The sequence below is a fragment of the Cyanistes caeruleus genome, chromosome 1 (genome assembly GCF_971803275.1).
Source record: "Cyanistes caeruleus chromosome 1, bCyaCae1.hap1.1, whole genome shotgun sequence".
NCBI lineage: Eukaryota > Metazoa > Chordata > Aves > Passeriformes > Paridae > Cyanistes > Cyanistes caeruleus.
Window position 1 is genome coordinate 54,493,203 of NC_141701.1, and position 22,778 is coordinate 54,515,980.

General features: G+C 35.8%; 1 protein-coding gene across 2 annotated transcripts in view; it reads left to right on the top strand.

The window, feature by feature from the left end:
• The window catches only part of CDH7 (cadherin 7), a 91,507-nt gene that overhangs the window by 41,638 nt on the left and 27,091 nt on the right, over nucleotides 1–22,778 (top strand). For both annotated transcript variants that reach the window (XM_086893608.1, XM_086893618.1), the window contains 4 exons: nucleotides 5,888–6,182; nucleotides 13,635–13,754; nucleotides 16,074–16,241; nucleotides 17,587–17,774. In XM_086893608.1, the coding sequence (XP_086749734.1) occupies nucleotides 5,888–6,182; nucleotides 13,635–13,754; nucleotides 16,074–16,241; nucleotides 17,587–17,774 (771 nt within the window). The remainder of the gene's footprint in view (nucleotides 1–5,887; nucleotides 6,183–13,634; nucleotides 13,755–16,073; nucleotides 16,242–17,586; nucleotides 17,775–22,778) is intronic.

Genomic DNA, 22,778 nt, shown 5'->3' on the forward strand with positions numbered 1-22,778 from the left:
AACCTGTCTGTTGTGATGACCAAAATTTAATATAAATGGCAAAATTATGTTTTTATTTCAAATGACTAGCTTTTTTTAATTTTTGAAATTACATGTTTAATCTTTATATACCCTTTTTAATTCTTCCCAGAAAAGAGAGGAAGGTGGCATGAGAAAAAATTTCTTCCCACAATCTGTTCTCAGTTGTTTTGTGATACTAAATTGTGGATATAAAAGGGACAGGAAGATTGCTTCTGGCTTGGTGTTATTTTTTTTCTTTTTCATGTTTTCTTTTGATTCTTAGTGCCTCCTTGCGTTTTGTGAGGAGCCAGGAATAAAGCTGCAGTTCCATATCACCAATAACTATGGATGCTGCACAGGGCATGAAGAGGAGGCAGTTTCCATTCCTCTCCCTTCTTTCTAGTTACTTTCATAGAGAGAAAGGATGGGGTGCAGACAAGGCAACTCCTCCCTGAGAAAACTTTTTAATTCTGCAAAAGAGGGAGCATTTCCTATGGTCTCAGAGAGCAATGAAGCTAAATTGTATTGAAGCATCTAATGTTTCTCCTGTGCATCTCTTTCTCTCCATTACTTCTGTCATTCTGCTAGTGTCAAAAAACCATCAGCTCCTCATGATCTCCCTTCGATTTCCTTCTTCACCAATAATCTATAAACTCTGCAATGAATCATTAACCATGCTGGCACAGAGAGAAACAAGAGCAAAGACAGATCTTTAGGGAAGAGAAATCCGAGAAGAGAGGCATATGAACATTGCACCTGCTTTAAAGGCGCTTGAACTGAAAATCAGAAAAAGAGCAAACCTTCCATTCAGGCATACAAAAGATGAGTAGTGGCCAGATAAGCTGCTTTTAATACTTTAAATGCTTTTAATAATGCAGTGCAGTATCTCTCCTTGCTGAGAAAAATGTCTCCTTCTGTAGTGAAAATAATGCATTAGTACTTTATTGGCAAGTGATACAAAATGACATCATCTTTGGTTGTGCAGCTCTTAAAATACAGATAGACAATATCTAAAAACTATTGAGTATTAGGAATTTTGAAAAAAACATTTCATTTAGGTTTCCCTAGAATAATCACTACCCTAAAGGTCCACATAGACATAAATGTGTTAGGGAAGACCCTAGACTATGCTATATTGCTGTAGGGCCAAAAAAATATAAGTAAAAATTTGGTTTGTTAAAAGAGTTAGGGTAATAACACCTTTGCTGTTTAGTGAAGCTGACTGCTTCCTTCTCTCACACATATCCAAACAATTATTTTCTAAAACTGAGAGCCTAAAAAGATTAAGTGCTTTTTAAGCCTCAGTTCAAGTCAACAGAATGCACTCAATGAATTATTTTCTAAAGAACAAAAAAAAGTCCACTTTTTATGTGCCTTGTCCCTCTGCCTCAACAAAACTTACATGGCTTTTCTTAGATCTGTTTGCTCTCTGCTAACTTTCCTACTGCATCAAAAGTTATCCTGGTGGTAAAAAATGCATCATCTCTCTAGAGGATTGTTGCTTCCCTTTCCTGTTCTCATGTACTCTTGTACATGCAGGGGTCACCCAAATCCAGAACTCTTAGAATCTTCATGTTAAATGTATGCAGTATGTAACAAGAAAGCTGTAGGGTCAGCATATAGGAGTTAGATCATGCATCTTATACTGAAAGAAAGCCTAGTTGATAGCCAAGGCAAACTGGAGAGTCACCATAATGGATATTGTGTGGAGGTGGCAATGGATGAAATTAATTGGAAGCATACAGCTCTCTCATTCCTCTTTCTGAAAGCACGGTGTTTTATTTACAATATCTATGCAAACTAATTCTGAAAGAAGAATTGTTTGGAATGACCCAGAATGGAACCAGATGAGATTTACCCAGTGAGTCCTCCATGTCTTTTGAAATAAGTATTTGAAAGTGACTTTGTCTTGAACCTCTCTACTTCGAAAGTCATAGTCCCCATATGCAGCTACAGATTGAACTACAGCTGCAGTTCTGTCTCCTAAAAGAATGGCCCTGTAGAAAGTGGGAAGAGTGAAAGACAAGCTAGAAGATGGCATGGCCATAGAAGCTTTCTGGAACCTTCCTGTAAAGTACAACTGTCCTGAGGTCTAATATGATTATATATAATTGTTGCCAAATTAATAATAAGAACAAATAAAAATCCCAGGTCTTATTACTTAATGTATTTTATTAAAAAATAGGCAAACAATACCTCAAAACTACAACAAAACCAAACAAAATAAATGTACAATAATGACAAAATGACAATAATAAAAAATGTACAAAGTGTTTTCTAAAGCAAACATTATATGGAAAAATGTACTTCTCACTTCTTATGATGTTAAATTAAATAGCTGGAACCACAGGTATTTTGTAGTCATGTTTGGTAGTAACAGAGCTATGAATATAATACAGGACATTCAAAAATTTTGCTTATAGTTTCAAAGCATTGATGCCTCTGCATTAATGACTTTGAAGATCACTGTATAGAAGAATTATATCATGTGAAACTGGAATATAGGTGACATGAAAACTGCATCAAAATTCTCAATCTTTTCAGCAAAGTATTTCTTTTTCTTTTTTGAATTGTTCTCTTGTATTGTACTTTTAAGTTATCTTAGATCTCCTCTAAAATGCATATAAAAGTGTTGAAAAAAGCTCTTTAGAGTGCTTTACACTGAATTGATTGTTCTATAGTGCCAAAGATAAACTAAATCTTGAGCTGTATCACCTTCCTGGGGTTAAGTAGGTAGAAAATGGTACATTACTAATTTGAGCATGGGCCAGCACTGTTTTTAAATTCTTAGTAGAACAAAGTTTTAATGAAAGATACAAAGAAGTTTGCAGTTCCAGAGCCTTAACCTTGGAATAACAAAGGTCCTCACTAATCACTTTACTAATCCATGCAGTAGCAGTTTTCTTACCAAGGCATCGTTCCAAAAAGTGGTTTCTGTTCAGCATTTCACTCCAGGTCACCAACCACTGTAGTGCAATCCATGTGGAGATTTATGGACCTCAAAGTGGAACTCCTTAAAGAACAATGTGTTGTTAATCAGCAAGCTACTGAGTGAGCAAATGGGAAATGCTGAAGCTACACAATTTCTTCTTTCCCTGGGATGTGAAAGCCTTGCTCAGTGCATCTTCAAGGATTTACTGGCTTCTCCCCTGAAGGTCTCTTTTTGTTTTTTCAAAGCAGTGCTGGTTAGTTATTTGAGATAGGGCTGGATGCAGATACAAGGTGAAGGGAAGGCTCTGCAGCCCTGCAGTTTGAGACCACTGCAGTGTTCTGATGGGCACAGCTCCAACCCCACGAGACAGCACTGTGCTGCTCTCAGCAGCTGAGATATGGAATCTTTCTCTGCTTGAAGAGATTTACTTGTACAACTCTAAGGTTCAAAAAACTGCTCTGCCTGATGAGCTGCTGGATATGCCAGTGTCTTCTGCTTTTCTCTCATCCAGCATCCATCCTAAAATATGCCAGAAAAGGTGGAACAGCCTTTACATGGAGAATGTGAGAGTGTCAGCCATAACAGAAAGGCCAGCTAGAAACAGAATCACTTAAGAAAGACAAAGGCATGGCATCTTTGTATCACATAACCTCAGTTCTTTTGTAACGTGGTTTTCATCATTTCAGCCTAGACCATAAGATTCTGGCTACGTAGTGAAACCCGCACAGTTCCTCTGTAGCACACAGGAGACTTATGCACCCTGAAGTAGGTATTAGAGAAAGAAAAGAGGAAGGAAAAAACCTTCAAAATCAAAGACAAGTTAGATTCTTTCTTGCACAGGCCACTGCTACTCTGTAGGGAAGATGGATGCTTCTTCCAGTCAAGTTTGAAAGAGCATTGAAAGCCACAGCTGTCAGATGTGTGTGTTGGACAGAGGTATGGCTTGTTCAATAAACCCCAGCCACTGGGACTGAGGAATACCAGCCTTGTAGATCCAGAAAGAGCCTGAATGTGAGATACATTTTACCTTGGCCTGCTCACAGTGTCAGCATTGTTTATTCCTGAGTGTGCAGAGAAGTAGGGCTTTAAATGTTTGGGGAGATCCACCAAAAATCTCAGGCTTGTTTTGGTGTCTCTGGATTTAAGTAGCAGCAGAATAAGGATAAAACATATTTCAAAATAATGTAGCTAATCTGATTTAGATACCCTAGTTCTGTTTTTCTAATCCAGACCAAGGTTCCAGATTCCATTTCTGTCTGAAAAGAGAGGAGTGCACTCTAATTGCCTGAGATAACCAAACAGTGTAAGTGAAATAATGTGTAAGAAATAGGCAGCTTTTTATCCAGCTGAAAAATTCAAAACTGAGCATGAATACTTCCCTGCTGAAATAGGAAAAGATTATGCAGCTGTGCTAAGTCATGCCCAAGATAACAATTTTCTGCATGTATTTGGGAAGTGAATACTGTCAGTGATACACCTAACATAGGGAAAAAATGTTAGTGATGTAAATTGTGATGATGATGGTGATGACAGTGGACTTACCTCCAAACTCAAGATAACATGGAATTAGGACAGGTACAAAGAAGATATAAGATAGAAAAATGCATATTTAACAATTCAAAGCATATTTAACATTGTCTTCAGCTATTTACAATTTAATCCACTTTTAATAAGCAAGAAAGTGCTTTAAATTTTACTGATATTCTTTTCACTTGTACAGTATTAAATATATCATATGTGTGTGTTACTATAATATGATATCTATATCAATTATGTTCCTGATACACAGTTGAGAAGTATGTAAGGGGTGTTTAAGTCTGCGTTCTGTAACAGAAAGATGAAATTCAGTGGACATAATAGAGCTAAAAAACCTGTGGAATCTTGCTGTGTAAGTTCAAATACCTTGAGTGATGAGGAAAAAATTTTTCTTTCTGTAAATCTATCTTGCCTTTCTAATGGAAGAGACATTTTGACCTACTGAAGTATATTTCTTGTGTGCCTACTATAAGTAGTCCCAGGGAAACTGCACCTGTTTTTTAATTCTGTGTGCTTCCAAAAGTGCCAAGACACTTTCTCAGAGTATGCATTTCTCTGTAATTAGATAATGGAAAGCAAGATATGGAAGAGAAGAATTGAAGTTACAGGCCCATCAGATAGTAATGAGCAATTTATCAACCAGTACATTTTACCTCATTTCATAGAATCATAGAATATGCTGAGCTGGAAGGGACCCATCAAGATAATCAAGTCCAATCCCTGGCTCTGCACAGGAAACCACAAGAGTCACCATGTGCCTGAGACTGTTGTCCAAATGCCTCTTGGCAGGCTGGTGCTGTGACCACTTCCCTGGAGAGCCTGCCCAACCACCCTCTTGCTGAAAAACTTTCCTGCTATCCAACCTAAACCTCCCTGACTTAGCTTCATGCCATTCTCTTGAATTCTGTCACTGGCCATCAGACAGAAGAGATCAGTACCTGCCTGCTGCTTTCCTTCATGAGGAACATTTGACATGTTTTACTGCTCTCCACAGTAAATACTGAGGAAATATGTAAATACACACAAGAGCAAACACACACTGACATTAAGTTTATACTGACATTTGTTTGAAGTCTCACCCTTCAGTAGGATTATAAACTGAAGTGAGAAATGTGGTTAAATTCAGGTAGGAATAAAGTCACGGTTATGATCATATGTATGCATTTTGCACGTGTAAAAATCTGGCATGAGAAGAGTGAGATTGTTTGCCGAAAAGAATGAAGTTTTCTTGCTTAAAGGGGCAAATTTACAGATTCTAATGGTCCCTCACATGCTGTGTGTCTGATAAGCATTCAGCTTATATTTCCAGGAACAATAAGATTTCATGTACTGCTGCTCAACATAGGAATTATTTTTACATATCTCCATGCCACTGACTCTCTTGTAAGTTAATCTCATCTCTCATCAATTTTTCACCAGCTTCACTCTGATGTTGATAAAGGAGATGGTTCCATCAAATACATCTTGTCAGGCGAAGGGGCAAGTTCCATTTTCATTATTGATGAGAACACGGGGGATATTCATGCTACAAAGAGGCTGGATCGAGAAGAGCAGGCCTACTACACGCTCCGAGCACAAGCACTAGATAGGCTGACTAATAAACCCGTGGAGCCAGAGTCTGAGTTCGTCATTAAGATTCAGGACATCAATGACAATGAGCCAAAATTTCTGGATGGTCCCTACACTGCTGGAGTTCCTGAGATGTCTCCTGTGGGTAAGTGCAAAATACACTGTTGGTGTTGTGGGAAATTTGTTCCTATTGCCTTTTTAAAAGTTTCATTATTTTTTACTGTTTCACATTCAGCTACTTAATTATCTATGAGGCACCTGCAACAGTTAGATATTTCAGGCTTTAACTGGAAATAACATGCTAGATTAAGTATTTACCCTTTCAAAAATGTTGTGAAACTCAAATAACTATGCAAGGATTCAGATAACCATTTTATGGCGCATTTCTTATTCCAGGGCCCAGAGGCTTTGTTTTATAATTCCCATTAAGAGTAATAAGTTTCACACCTATGTTATGGTACTCAGAGGTTATAATTTATGATTTCATTCAGATAAGGTCTGTTCATAACAAACTCTTCAAATTCCTGCTAATGAATAGTATAATTTTTTGTAAGTTTTGCACAATTTAGTAATAGTTTATTGGATATTTTTCCATACACTGAAATCCCAGTTTCTGGAGAATATAGGCAAGCAACAGGAAATGGGGTACAACTTGAAATAGTTCAAAGTTCTACTGAAATCAGAAAAGAATGGGTTTTAGATGCTTCAGACCCTTTTTTGGAAACTAAGAAATGCTGATTTTTCCTGAGCTTGAATTAGGGAAGGATTTCAAAATTGAATCCATTATCTCGTCATTCTAAAGTGACCAAATGCTCATCCATTGTCAGGTGCCACTGTTCCTTTGGAAGCTCTTTTAGACCAGATTAAAGCTTGGCCCAGAAATGTTTTGGTAAATGTTACTTTTAGGTGAAATTATAAATGCAAGCACAAAAACAAGAACAAAAACAAAAACAAGGAAAAAACAACAAAAACACACACACACACACACACACACACACACACACAAAAATACCAAACACAAAAAACTCCAAACAAAACAAAAAAAACCAACTTACTTTACTACAAATATATACATGGGAAGGCTCACTTCAGCTTGAGAGAGTTCTGTGGTGATTGAAATAAAGATTTTCTTTGCTTGACTGATTTTAAACCATATTAAAATGTGGTAGTCTTACAGTAAGGCTACTATAAAATTTGCTATAGTTTCTTCAGTATGATCTCCTGTGTTTTTGACTGTTAAGCAGTGCATCTAAATTAGAACTAGAGAGAGAAAAAGAATCTTCCCTACCTAAGTGCCTGCAGCAATCAGCAGCAAACATTGCTTATATATTTGAAACTCAGCTTAAGAGTCAATATAAGATAAGTAAAACATTGCTAATGAGTTTTCCATACATTTATTTTACTAAGCAGTAAGCATAAGCACTATTTCTCATTGATACTTGGCATTTGCTCATTGTCACTCGAGTACTGTGTGGATGATTGAAGAAGCAAGATTAGCCTTGGAAGAAAGACAGACACCAAACCTTTTTCAGAGTAACAGGGAGGAGATTAAGTTGTGGTATATTGCTGGAAGCTTTTTAAGCCTGGACCCTGAAAAAAATCTAGAGAACAGATAATCTAAGACCATAAAACCTAAATAATCCACTTCAAAAATATGTTGTGTTAAAAAACATCTTTTTTATCAAAAGTTGCCCTTTTATTTTAGAATAAGATTATTTAAGTAAGATGCAGCATGCAACAGCTATTAGATTTTTTTTTTCACTTTTGTCTTATAGCCTGAAAAGAAATTATCTCCATATTTCACTCTTGCATTTATCACCTCTGTCTTTTATTGCACTGACATATTGACGTACAGACAACTACTACAGATATATAAGGTTCACCTACACGTACAAATCCGTACCACTACTCCTACCTATGCTCCATTTGGTCCACAAATATATTGGAAATCAATCCATGGGGAGTGCACTGTGTGCAGAAGAGAATATAAGGAGTATTTTTCAAAATGAATCGCTTTGCATATTTTCTTGAATCTTTACATCATAAAGGAGTAAAATAAATTCTCTCCCATATGGACCACACAACACCAAATGTATTTTCAATTCAGGTGAAGTATTATGCAAAATTATTAACTGAGATTTGTGCACTCACTGAGATTTGTGTCAACTAAGAGTGGTTTCAAATTCATGAACTTCCTGAAACTTCACCTTTTAAACATCATGCTTAGTATCACACACCTACCAAATTGTTAGAGTTCCATTGTTACAGAGTTAAGGATTACTATGTAATTCCTTTGTCACACTTTGTCACACTTTGTAGCATTTTGTCTTACATAGCTACAGCAATTCATACTTTATTCATAAAACATAATTTTTAATTAATCACCTAGAGCATCCATGAAATATTAAGGAGACAGAAAGTATCTCTCTCCTATTTTGTTTAAAATTATATCCATGACAGGGATTTTTAATTGGATATTAAAGGAAATGAAAGAAATCACAAGATTATAAACCCAAATTAACTGTAAAGCTAGGAAAACTATAACCTTTAACCTACAGGCTGGTTATGCAAGTATAATGGTTCTGTATTTTATTTGACAAATATTTTTGGACATTATCTAAGGCTAATTGAAGTCAATCTCTTCTTTTATCTGAAATGACTTCAGGTCAGGTTCAAATTATATTTGGGTCAGACCCAATTATATTGATTATCCTGATAGAGTAAATATCTTGATGGCTTGTAAATCTATTCATGGCAAACCCCCCAAAGATATGGCTTATCTGAAAATCATAAGGATTTGTTTTTGTTATATATTTTTAAAGTGTGTCCTGGTACTTGAAAAACTGAGCAGCATTATGTTTCAAACAAAAGGATACTGGTCTGTTTGACTTATAGCCAAGGGAAGTAGGGATGAGAATTCCAGTGCCCAACATAGTTTTGGTTTATTTAATCTTCTCTGCTCTCCAGCCATATCAACAACTTTTCTTGTTACCCAGCACAACAAATACCTCTCTTGCCATGTTTATTACCCTGACTAAGATGTATAGAAATATCTGAATTATATAGCAAAGAGAAAAAGCAAAAGCACTGTATCAGGCTTAAATCTTTGATACAGAGTGTAGTGGGCTTTGAGAGCATGCATGAAGTGTCCCTCTCCAAGCACAAGCCACCTCTACTTCCCTTTGTCTTTGACCTTGCTGCTTAGCTGGAATCATTCTTGAGGTTTTTTCCCAGGTGATGGCAATGTAACTTGGCAGTGGGAGGGGAGGGAGGAGGTGAAGAGGATTCTGACTGTCCCTTTTAATACTACTGGAGAGGAAAGTTTGTGGAATCACTGTTGCATCAGCTGTGGGTGAGACCTAGTGGTAAAAGCATAGAAATACCCAAGGGCACAGAGCAGAGCCAGTCTGGATTGTTGTATGCAAGGATTATGCAGGACTTCTGGATAACTTGATAGTAAAGGTGTTTAATGTTTTTAGTAGCAGCTGATACCATGTAAAAATGTGGTGCCATCATGTAATTGTTTTGTGTGTTACACATAGTACACATCGTTAATTGATATAAAATAATTACTTTTCATAACTGACTGCCTTAAAACTCCATTTTCAATTTGTTAATTAGCTAAAATTCAATTGATAAGAGTTTGTGCAGTTTAAAAATTAGCCATTTGTTAATCTAGTTTTAGAAACCAGTTTTCCTTTGAATGATCTCACCAATTAAAACAGAAGGCACAGAATCATTTCTCATAAAACATTATTTCAAAATTTGCATAAAATATACTGCAAGCTACTAGCAATATTTCTAAAAAGCTCTGTAGATGTTTCTAAAATAATACACTTAGAGATTCAAAATGGATCCCTTCAAAGGATCTCCATCCCAAATTTCAGCAACCAGTTTAGCTTTTTCTCTTCCTATCACAGAAAAGGTTAATCTCTGCAGTGTCAGGAACATTGTTGAGCCTTGACTTGGCTATATTTAAGTGCAAATAACATTCTAAATTCAAGGTCCTCTCTGCAAATATCCGCCTGTCCTTTTACCCTTGTATCAGTATAAATAGGTCAAATTCTAAGATTACTGTAATTTAGTAATCTCTACCAATCTCTATTAAATATTATGTTACAAATTATCTTAAAAATTCTGGAAAATAAAACAAGAAATCTGTGGCAGTCGCACAGAATTAAGTCTGTTACTAGCTACTATCAAAAAAAGAATTACATGGAACACTTCGATAAGCAGCACAGATTTTTTTTCTCAGTACTTGATACAATTGTTGAAAAAATTTATGAAGTTGCTACATGTAGAATTCTTTTAAATGAACTGATATCCAAGCTTTGTTAAAAAGGCATAACTGTAGAAAAAAATCATTTTAGAGGAATCCATCTTTAAAAGAGAAAGCTATTTTTAAAATAAATAATGCATATTAATTTTTTTTTAGCCACCCATACAAAAATACACAAACTGTAAGTAATAATTTAAGTTACAGATGCAAAGCTGCAGTTTGAAATGCACTAATGAAAGTTTGGGGTAGGGTCAAGGCACACTTGCACTCCAGGTCTCTGAATAGTGGTGACTAAACAGCATTTATTGGCATACTCATTTTGTGAGTGGAGTAAAGGTGGAGTAAAGGTGTGTTACCATTTGCTGATGGATAACCCTGTTACCTGTAAATCCTAATCTTGGATGCATAATCTTGGATGACAGCTGACTGCGACTGCTAGAGGGTAAGGCAAAGCATTCAGGGATACAAGGAGGACAATTTCAGTGCAGGAACACAAACCCCTGTACAATGATGTACTTGTACTACGATGCAGCTACCCATTTTTCCTCACAGGTTTAGGTTTATTTACTCTCCGTAAGTATCCCCACTACCTTATGGTTTGGGTTTTTTAAAGGGGAAGTAAGTATTTTAATTTGACATCAATCCATTGCAGAAGGATTAGGACAGCAGTGCATAGCAATTATCATACTCTGAAGGAATTCCTGTTCTTCAAGAGCAATCTGCTTCTTCTGGAAAAATCTCTTGAAATCCTCAAATACAGATTTTTCTGTGCATTTTGTTTCCTTGGAACAGATTTCCTACACATAGGACTTTTCACATAGTTAGAATACCTTCTGTTATCTTGCAAATTCTTGAAAGAAATGTTGTGCAGAAATCTCCCACTCAGCATTGGGCTTCAGAAGCTCTTTTTTATTTGTGTGTACAATTAGTAAAAAAATAATGACAATAGGATGGGTTTCAGATCTTTCCCCCACTGATGTTTAAAAGAAGTTGATTAGCACAGAGGGACTGGAAAAGTATCATTGTTTTTTAGTTATTGGTTACATTTAAAAGGAATTATCGCAGAAAGATTTGATGTTAGAATTTCTACTTAAGAACCACCCTTTTTTGAAGGATTGATGTATTTTAGGAGAGAGACAATTAGATTCAGATAATGACTTTATTAATTTCCTGGAATGTAGAGGGCTTGTTTGCTGCATCAATAGATTTTTACAGCAAACAAGCACTTCCAAACTTGCAGCATTTCAAAAATGTCTGTGCTGAGATTGCAGAGCTTGTAATTTCTTTGATCTTGTATTGGTCTGGAGCCTTTGAAAGCAGCTAGAGCAGGGGGCAAAGAAATAACTGTGCGTGAGGTTCATAAGCACTTTTGCCAATATTTGCAGACATTGTAAGCTTCATTGGCAGGGCTTAGTGACTTTGTAAATGTGGTAAGCTTGGCTTTCACAAAGAGCACAGGATGTCAAACAGTCATTATGATACCCTTGTTCTCAAAAGCTGGATAGACTTTGGCAAGTTTAAAATAGGTCCCTGTATGAAATTACATTATAGTGTAATCTGTAAAATCAGTTTGACATACTGAATCAAAGTTCTTAGTTACTGGTGAACAGAAAATGGATGTATTTTAAGTCCTATAACTGATAAATGACTTGATGGATTAACTACCAATTTTCTTTTTAAACTTTCCATCTACTTAATAGTTGCATGTGAAATTTCAGGTTGGGAAGAACCTTTTCCCTGTCCAAAAGTATCAGACAGGTCACAGGAGAGAAAAATTGCGTTTAAATAGAACTGCAATCATAATACTTTGTCATGGATACTTCAGGAACAGAGATCAGGAACGTGGCTAACTAGGCCATAACCTGAATAAATTTATCTTATTAATGATCATTTCTGGTCAGAATTCTTTCAAGCAGGACCCATTCTTTGTTCCATTTTATGGAGGACTGCACTTAATCCTGTCTCTAAACTTTCAGCCTAGTCCCAGGCTCCATTCATGTTGTTCTACTTAACTGAGAATGGAAAAGATGAGGAAAATGGATGGGAGACATACTATATAAGATAAAAAGAATTTCAAAACTTTATCCCATTTTCTGAAAATTCCAAGTTAAACTGACCAGAATACAATTTATGTGAAGTTAACCCTGGACACTTGCTATTGCAATTTGTTCTTAAATAGTGATTTCAGGACTTTCAAGGCTGGTCTCATTTTCACATGTCAAAAATGTGTCCTTTCAGAAAATGAACACTGTGTTTAACAAGTGTTTTTCTCTAATTGTGTGTCTAAATAAAGTCTTTGAAGCAATCTGGTCTTCTCTTGAAGACCTTTACTGGGCATCTGCCAAATTGTTACAATATTAATTTGCAATCTCACCTCCAAATGGGTCCCTGTGCTGTTCAATGGAAGGTCTGAATGTTCCAGACAATCTGCCAGTGAGAAAAATAATCTTTTCTGTCTATCAACGGGTGGTGACCATGGCCAAGGCCCTGGCTCCCGGGTGTTATTTTATTCTGCTCTCAGCATACACCATGGAAGCTGTCGCATAGAACAAAACAAATGGGAACTGACATGGAGAACATAATGAATAGGAGCTGGAAACAGAATAAGGTCCTTACGAAATACAACCTTTTTATCAGCCAGTTAGAAATTTTGCTTCCTTATTCCTCTCAATATAGAGATAGTTCTTGCTCAAGGAATCTTTACCACAATAGATTACCACAACTGATGTTGCAGATAGGAAGGATTGAAGGAAATCAGTATTGCAGATTATTGAAGGGAATTACTGCTTTTTAAAGAAATTTAGAGAGCTTTCACCAGGTTTTCTCTGAGCTGGGAAAGAAACTATTCAGCCATCTCTTTATGAAGCAGTAAGTAATTTCATAGGCTAACAATAATTTTGTGTACATTTATCAAAAATTGTAAAACATGTATATGTATGTTTGAATTTCTAATGAGTCACTACAATTTCAGCACACAGACTTTTCTTAAAAGGAAAGCTACTACTACATTACAGAAATTTTGCTGACATATCCTCCACCAAGCAAAGGCAGAGATGGAGAGGAGGAGCTAATGAGTGAGATGGTTTTTACTGCTGTAAGTCAATGTCTGTGACTGTTTGGGAAGATGGAATTTTGTAATAGCTGATACTCCTAGTTTACAAATAGAACCTGATACACTGAACGGAGTCAGGAAATGATGAACAGTTGTGAAAAAGTCACCTCACACTGTTCTAGATATGTACTGGCATAGCATATTCAGTAAGTGTATTTCAGATTTTTCTGTCTTTCATGTGCAAAAGTCCCTCAAACATTTTACAGGTACCTCTGTGGTTCAAGTGACAGCCACTGATGCAGATGATCCTACTTATGGCAACAGTGCTCGAGTGGTCTACAGCATATTGCAAGGACAGCCTTACTTCTCTGTGGAGCCCAAAACAGGTAAACTTACATAAACCCTTTGCAGTAATGCTGATAAAAAGAGGAAAATGTGCATTAAAAATTGCTAGGAACTTATATTAATATGACCTCTTGGTTAATTGAATACATTCGGGTTTTGTTGATCTTTTAATCTCTTATTCTTTAGAATAGTTTATGAAAGCCACACATCTGAACTATGTCATAAACAGACTTGGCTGGAATAGAATTTAATGTATTTTCAATCCACCAGCTGCTTGGTCTGCTGCTCATTGTCATCTCTCTTATCAGTGAAAATTTCAAAATACATTGAATATATTTTCAGATTTCAGAAATATCTAAGTGTCACACAGCCAGGTTCCATAATAATAGATTTAAGGAATAGTTACTGTCCATTCTACTTTTCAAACTGAAGTTTTGTTGTGGGAAACAAATCCCTTCTTTATTAATTAGAAGAAGAAAGCACTGTGCTTCTTATGCTGATCAGGTATAATATTTTTCTGCCACTCTCAAAGCATATTACTGGTGAAACTTTGTTTTTACAATTTTCTTGAAGTTTTGTGAATATTTTGAAACCACAACAAAATGCAAATTTTAATCCTCTGTTGTTTTAATATATATTGCACATTCTACTGTATCATTTCATAAAGAAGGAAACTAGGTTCCTGCTCTACTCATTTCAGTTTAGTGGTTGAGCCTTCACTTACACCTACAAGAAGAGTTATAACCTTCATTTTGTATATAGCAAAGCTGAGACAAAAGAGGAAAAAAAAAAATTACCCTTTTTATCATAAACAATCTGTGATGTGAATCAGACTTGAGTCCCAATGTTGTGACCAAAAGGTTACACTCTATTTAGCAACATCTTAATTTGCAGAAATAAGTACTATAATTATCCTCATATTGCAACAGATCCATGCTCAGCAGGGATATATAGCACTCTCCTTTTCCCTCTGATGGGTATGATTTATAGTGGTTTTCTCTCTGTTTCTCTTTCTACCTCTCCATGTGTGTTTATGTACCATGTATGTTGTGATAATGACTGCAGGCAGCCCTTGAACAATAATATGGTAGTTTCTGCTAAATGAAAATCTTGAAGAAATCAGACTGGAGTGTTTGCATACATTTTCATCACTTTAATGTGATACTCAAATTTCCTGTGTGCATGACAGTTTTCTTCCAAATGATTGGGTAACTTTGGCTGGTAATTTAACTGTGACAGAAGAACAAGCATGCCAAGAGAAGCAAGGTAGAAACAGTAACACTACTAAATTGTCTATTAATTGTATTTCTACATGTCTTGAAAAATGGGTGAAATAGTGCCAGGCAGTCTGTATGTGAAATAAATGTTTCAACCCAGAGGTGATTAATGGCAGGTCCAACATTCATAAGGGAAAAAAGAAATAAAACTCTAAACAAACATTCAGCAAATAGCAGATGAAGAGATATGTGTCCCAATGTGCCTTTTCTTTATTTAGTTTGTTTATGTTTCTTTTACTGCTGACACTAAGTGCTGGAGGAGCAAACGGCTGCCTCTCTGGAAATCAGGGTTAGCATCTGTACTATGTACTGAGCATGAAATATTCATAAAATCATCATATTTTGAGAAAGCATATTTATTTTAGGATGTATATCAGCATAGCTGAAAGGATGAAACATGGAATTTTCTTCTAGTTGTCATTTCAGGTCAATTAATTACTACTTAATTAATTATGCAGATCATCAAATGGACATAAAAAAACCTATTTCAGATATTTAAGTATTGCATTAATAAATAAAAAAATATCCCTTAATTATGCCTATATTTAGAAGTGGATATTGGTAAATCCAATATATGGCAAAATACGGTAATTTCATATATCTGCAAAGTGTGGCAGGCTATCAGTATTGGTGAGAGTTAATGTCTTGAATGGGTATTCAAAAGATAATGAAATGAATCTTGACCTTAGAATTTTAAAAATGAATGCAGAATATGCTGTTCTTCCTCGCTCTAAAAGAGTGGGAAATCAAATACAGAAGAGTACACCTTCCAAGGAAGGAAGTGTTACCCAAGACATTTCGAAGACTTGTTCAGGGTGTAGATAGTTGGAAAACACAATCATGCACAGCATTACCCAGTGAATCTAGTACTAAATAAAAATTGGTGGATTTGGTGACTCTTTAAAATAAACTACTGGTATGTCAGTGCAACTCCTAGTCAATACCTGTTATATTAGTGTTGGAATTAATTCATTCCACTCTTGCTGTGATCACTGATCTGCTGTTCCCTTTTAAAGGCAAACTCAGCTTTCACAGTAGCATATTTTTTACTTGCTCGATCGTTGACACCTTTTCTTTCTGCAGGTGTTATCAAGACTGCCCTTCCGAATATGGACAGAGAAGCCAAGGACCAGTACCTCTTAGTTATCCAAGCAAAGGACATGGTTGGGCAGAATGGGGGATTGTCAGGGACTACATCTGTAACTGTCACCCTGACTGATGTTAATGACAACCCACCCCGCTTTCCACGCAGTAAGTTACCTCGTAAATACGTGACTTGTGTAGTATTCCTACACACTGCTGTTTTCTAACTGTGCTATTTCTAAACAAAAAGTGCTTATTTTCCATGTTAAGTACTTTGTTAAACACTGACTTAAACATTATTATTATTATTATTATTATTATTATTATTATTATTGCACTGTTTTGGTTTGCCTCATGTAAATTTGAAAATGCACAGTTGAAATGAAGTGGTGTACAGCAGAAGGGACATGCATTAATGTATTTTACTTCTTCTCTATGAATAAATATACAAAAAAAAATATATATATCCAAATAGATATTTAGGTCTTTCCACTTAGACTTAAGGATTCTTTAATTTGACCCTTAATTCTTTGTATTCCCTTGGAACTGATATATGCTTACATTGTTTCCTAAAGGGTTAATCGTGAAAGTCACCTTCCCTCCATTTGATTTCCGTGACCAAGGTGGCTCTCACCCTAACCTAAAGAAAGGAGAACACAGTTGTATGCTCAAACCAGAAGAGCTCAGTTTATTCATAGAATTCTGTCTGGGGTGCTTTTTTCTAAAAAAAGAAATAAAAAATAAAACACAGCAAAAAAAACATGGTAGCATAAAATTAAAGTAATGTGAAGGATACATTCATGTTGGCTCCAGCCTCACCTCCAACGATGGAAAAAATGGATCTGTACATAATAGATTTCCTGTTGTTTCAAGCCACCAGCTGCTTGAAATAATAATAGAATAACTGGAGTTGTTTTTGAAGGTGAGGGATTGCCTACAGAATGCATTCTGATACCCTTTTGACAGCATATTGTGCTTGAATAAAAAAAGCTAGAATTCTCAAGATTGTGCACTTACTGTTAAAGAAATTAACATATATTAGTTTCTAATATTAAGATTGTGAACTGACTAATCAAGATATACAGCTATAAAATAATAGAATATTATACATATAGAATATATATGTAGAATAAAAGGTTTTGGTATTGATATTATTTTACTTATTTGCTTCTCTTTCCTCTTTTCTGGAAAACAAAGTAAAACTGCATTATCAGGGACTCAAATCATAATTTGCATTTAACTTTTAAATCTTATTGTTGCAATTTTTGCCTTATACTTCTCTTTTCATAAGAAGTTATGCCTGCTGTACTTAGAGCCTATCACAAAGAAAACCTAACAAAAAGGGCAATTCTATTTCAAAACTAAGGAATATATTCTTGTAGCCTAAGTACAGGTTCAGGCACATGATTTAAAGGAAGGTGGATTTAAGAGAGCTATATTTTTTTTTTATTTTTTTTTTTTTGAGTTTCAGTCCCAGAAGACTCTGAATTCATTAACTTTTTAAATTTTGCAGGATCATATCAGTATAATGTCCCAGAGTCTTTGCCAGTGGCTTCTGTGGTGGCCAGAATAAAAGCTGCAGATGCAGATGTTGGACCTAATGCTGAAATGGAGTACAAGATTGTGGATGGTGATGGTTTGGGAGTATTCAAAATTTCTGTTGACAAAGACACCCAGGAGGGAATCATAACTATTCAGAAGGTGAGTCTGATTTTACCCACTGATTCTGTTTGGAACTCTTCAAGTTGAAGGCAAGTAATGAGAGCATGAGCTGTTGTTTCTAAGAGCCTTGTCTGCTGTAAATGTTTCCATTAATGTATTTCATCTTGATTTAACTTTGTGATTTTGAGGTTTTTAATGACTTATGCTGAAAAATATTCTGTATTTTCTTTGACAAGACCTGTCTTTAAAACATCATCCTGAGGAGGATGTTTAAAAACACTGCATTCGAATAGGAATCTAAACTTTAATTTCATTTATCTTAGTATTAAATAGTGGAAAGTGTGAAAATATATCTTGCAGCAAAAAATTGAAGCTCCAAATAAAAAATGGATCCTGAAATTAAATATGAAAATAATTATCTAAATGTCTTTGGCTGAGGTGGTACTATTCAGAAAGCACACATTATTGATTTAAAATTATGTACCAGTAAAAGTAGTAGGTTTACAAGATCATGTATTATTAAAAATATTGTTTCAAAAACCCCTGAAAAATTTAAATATGTATTTTTTTCTTTGTAGCTTTCTACGTGTGCAGTTAGAAATCATTATGAAATTGAAAAATCATGTTGATACAAATTATTAAAACTGAGCTTTCTTACATTGCTGCAACATATTTTTAGACTACTCCTTTAAAAAGTAAAAATGTGCTGAAATATTTTTCAAGAAAATTTAGATTTTTTTTGAACGTAAAAGAAATACAACACCTTAGAATAATCTATCATATAATTTCATACTCTTAATGTGTGAATGCTTGGCAAGGTTCCTGTGACATTTGTTATGCAAAGGGTGGTATGTCAGGGCCTGGGATTCCCAGCCAGAGCTCAGCCTGCAGCTCCCACTGCAGCTGCTTACCCAGTGGCCTACACTGAATTGATTCCTCAACAATTTAATATCCTTAAAATGTGGGAATGACTTGGCACTTTGGAATACATGGATCTGTGTGTCCAAACAAGGACCTATGTTTGTACTTATTATTATTATTCCGTAACAGATTTTTCTTCCCTATGTATTCTTTAAAATCTTTGTAGACCTCACATATCCGTTGGGGGCTGGCTTTTTTTTGTCTTGTGTTGGGTTTTTTTCCCCCTTCTCTGGTGTATCAATTTCTTCTCCAAACAATATAGAGCTTCAGTTATATTTCTCCTCTGAAAGAAGTTAAGACTACAAGATGTTGCAAAGCAATGGGTTAATTCTCTGATGTCCTTAACACTTGTTCAGAGCTGGTAATCACCTGTTGAGAGCTGGTAATCATCCATAGATGTCACAACAAATGAAGCATGTTCACCCTTGAAAGATCATAATATGTGTAATGTGAATCATCTTTTTTCAAGGAAAAAACACCCATCTTAGTCTTCTTGCAAAATGTACTTCTGCTTAGCACGTTTGAAATACAAGTGATGAAAAGTTAGTAGTCTTCTTGTTCAACAGCCAAATTCAATGTGGCTCCTTCAGCTTGCTCATTTAAAGTTTTTGGGCAAGGATTTGAGAGAAATGTGCCTATACTAGAGGGAGAACATTTACTGGTGCCACAATTAGCAACACTGAATCAGTCAGGGTCTTCAGTGATCTAATATGAGAACTTGTGAGTTAATTCCCATTTTTTAGTATGGTTTTGTTGTTTATTTGTTCCTGGAGTATCCTGATTACAGTGCTATAGAGTGGACCAAATAATTGACATTTGTTATTTCTATAATCATTTTATCTAGGGAGCTGAACTGGACTTTGCACTACTGAATATTTGTGCAGAGAAGTGCTCTATGAAATAGCTGCTGAAATACATTAAAAGGGTACAAATTGTTGACATGATCAAATGGTCTAATCTGTTAATAATTTTTATACCTACATACTGCTGTATTTTGACACAAGAATCCAGACTTCTTTCTCTGCAGTGTTAGACCTTTTCTCTAATTTTCCTACTATTTTTGACCTACTTTCCTCTGTGTGGTAGGTAGTCCTTGGCTAGTGCCAGATGCCCACCAAGCCAGTCTATCACCTCCTTTCCAGCAGGAGAGTGTGACAAAATAAGATGGGAAGAACCTTGTGGTTCGAGAAAAGAGGAGTTTACAAATGCAAAACTGAAGGTCACATACATGCCAAGAAAAGCAAAAAAAACAGATCTTATTACTTATGGAGATGCCCAGCCACTTCCTGGGAGGCAGGGATTCAGTTCAAGTGACAATTTCATCAGGAGGCAAAGGATGTAAATAATGAATGCCCACTCCCCCACTCCATCTCCTCCACCTTTCTCTTATGTTTTATATCTGAGCAGATGCCCTATGCCATATCTATTTGGTCACTTTGGGTCCACTGTTCTGGCTGTGGCTCCTCCCAAGATCTTGCCCATCTGTGTGGGAAATGTTGGAAAGACAGCACTGATGCTGTGCCAGCACTACTTGGCAGTAGCCAAAAAACTGGTGTGTTGTCAATACCTTTCCAGCTACCAATGCAAAGCACAGAACTATTCTGCTCTGGAGAAAACCGACTGCACTTCACCCAGACTCGCCAACATACTCTGACATACGCAAAGGTGATTCTCCATGCTGGTGGCTGTCTCCCAAACCTCAGGATGTCCTTAGCTTTTCATTTTGACTCCAGGGAACCTTGTGCTTTTCCCAGTCCTGAGAGACTATCCCTGCCCACCCTGTAAAGAACATTGTCTAGGATAGAAGTGAGGAATTGAAGCACAGGAATCAGGCAACTACACTGTCTTCTGGACAATAAATTGAATTAAAGACCATTAATAACTGTGTATGCAAGTTAAGTGGGTTTCTGAGCCTTACCTTCCAGTTCACTATGGAGTCACATTATCCCTGCATGATAATGTATGCTTGTTAGTAAGAAATCATGGAAGAAATTAAGTTTGTAGTCTGGAATCTGCCTAAAAATTTTACTGTCCAGCACATGATGTTCTGTACTCCTCTGAGTGCAATTACCTTTCTACTTTTCATACCCTAAAATCAGCTGAGGTATTGAAAAGCAGCTCAGCCTCAAAATGCATGCCTATCCTTTTCAACTTTTGATTATTTATATGCTTGGATGACATGTCTGTGTACACATCAGGCAGTAAAACGCCAAGGCAAAGACTTATGAAAAGGCAAGCTTTGGTTCTAAATGCAAATGGGTGCTTTAGTTTTGCATGCTTCTGCTGCAGTTGTACATAAAGCTCAGCAGGCTGGGCATGAACATCACCAGCAGTAACTGAGCAGCTGAAGGCACTTTTCCATTCATTTTTATGCTGGGTGTTGTTGGAGAAAGTTTGGCACCTGGTTATCCGAGTTCCAAACACAAGCTGAGGATTTTGCTTTCTGTTTTTAGAAGGATAACCACTTCAAGACAATTTTGAAAGTTGACTTCCTCACTCAAAACTAACACTTCTTCTAACACATATGTAGCATTAAATTTAAAAAAAAGAGGGTTTTTGTAAGAATAAAAGAAAAGAGAAGGAAAATAATTGAGATTTAAAAATTCATTGTGTAAAGACAGATTTTTATGTTCTTTCTTACTCTTATTCCACAATATTCATTTTATGCAATATTAAAAAAAATGCCCAGGGATGAGCAAAAACTGCAAGAAAATGATCTGGTTTGAAACAGAGATACCAAGTACCATGATATTATAATGAGAAAAATGTTACATGGTTAGGTGTATCTCAAGATTACCAGTGAATAGGTTTGGGTTTTGTTTAATTTTTTTTGATTTATTTCCGTGCCTGTTTGAACATATTTCTTTTCTGTACACTGCAACAAAGAGACTTCAAAATGTCAGTGGGGGAAAAAAAAAAGCCTTTTTACTATTAATACTGATAATCATTGAAATATATAGTGTGTATTCCTTCCTTAATAACTCTCCTGCACTGCTACAAACCCAGATATCTCTCTGGCTTGCACAGTTTATTCAGGATGGATTTTTCTCCTAACATTTTGAGAACACTGCTGTTTTCTGAGTAGGAGTGGTAGTTCTGCTCATAGTTTGTATAGCCATGGCAGGACTAGGGATTACATGCTCCAGAACATGCTAGTACTGTTTCTACCTAGTGCCTAATGTCAGTGTAGGTTAGCAACTAGACTAAACCTCAGTCAAAATAACATTTTGGCAATAGTCTGGCACTCTTGTAATTACTCCCTTGTCCATATGGAAGCAGACAGGGGAAGAATGCTTTGTCTGTGTTTCTATCCACTTGGTTCTTTTCTTTTCAAAGAGTGGGATTGTACTGCCTTATGCAGTACAACTAAAAAGCATGTGTGCTGTATCTGTACAGTTTTTACAGCCGTATGGGCTTTCACATACTCATCACACCTTATTTTATCCCTGTTGGGAAATTTGAGTCAAAATTAAATGAATAAGTAATTCACATATTCCAGGGAGCTGCTTAAGTTCCTTTGAAACAAAAAACCACCACCCCCTACCAAAAAAAAAAAAACAACAAACCAAAATAAACCAATCAAACAAAAACAAATAAATGAAGAACCCCACAGAAAACATTTTTAAAATCTTTGGAACAAGAACTAATTTTGTTAATGAATTTATGGCTTACATAATAACAGCATGTTACTTCTGGGTAGAATTGTTTTTTGTAAGATTAGAAAAGCTAAAAGTTCATCTAATGATAGAAGCTAGTAAAACAGTGTTGAACCATTTATTTGGTTATTGGCACTTAAATAGAATCTACTGTCTTCTGCAATATGTTAACCAATTTCATATATAAAAATATATCCAGCATGTATCTATAATGGGATATAAGCGTGTAAATCATTTTTAGGCTATTTTCAGCTATTTCATTACTTGAAATAGGATATGAAAAATTCTAGAAGACAAATTTTGACTTTCTTTTTCTTGGTCTTTCATTTTTCTTCAGAAGTTATAAATAACAAGTGAATGAGACCTGTATTCTCAGCTTAAATGAAGGGTGGGAAAGAGGTAGGAAAGATAATAAGGGTCTTTTCCTGTAACCTAGTATGTTCATACAATTTGTTGCCTAGCAGTT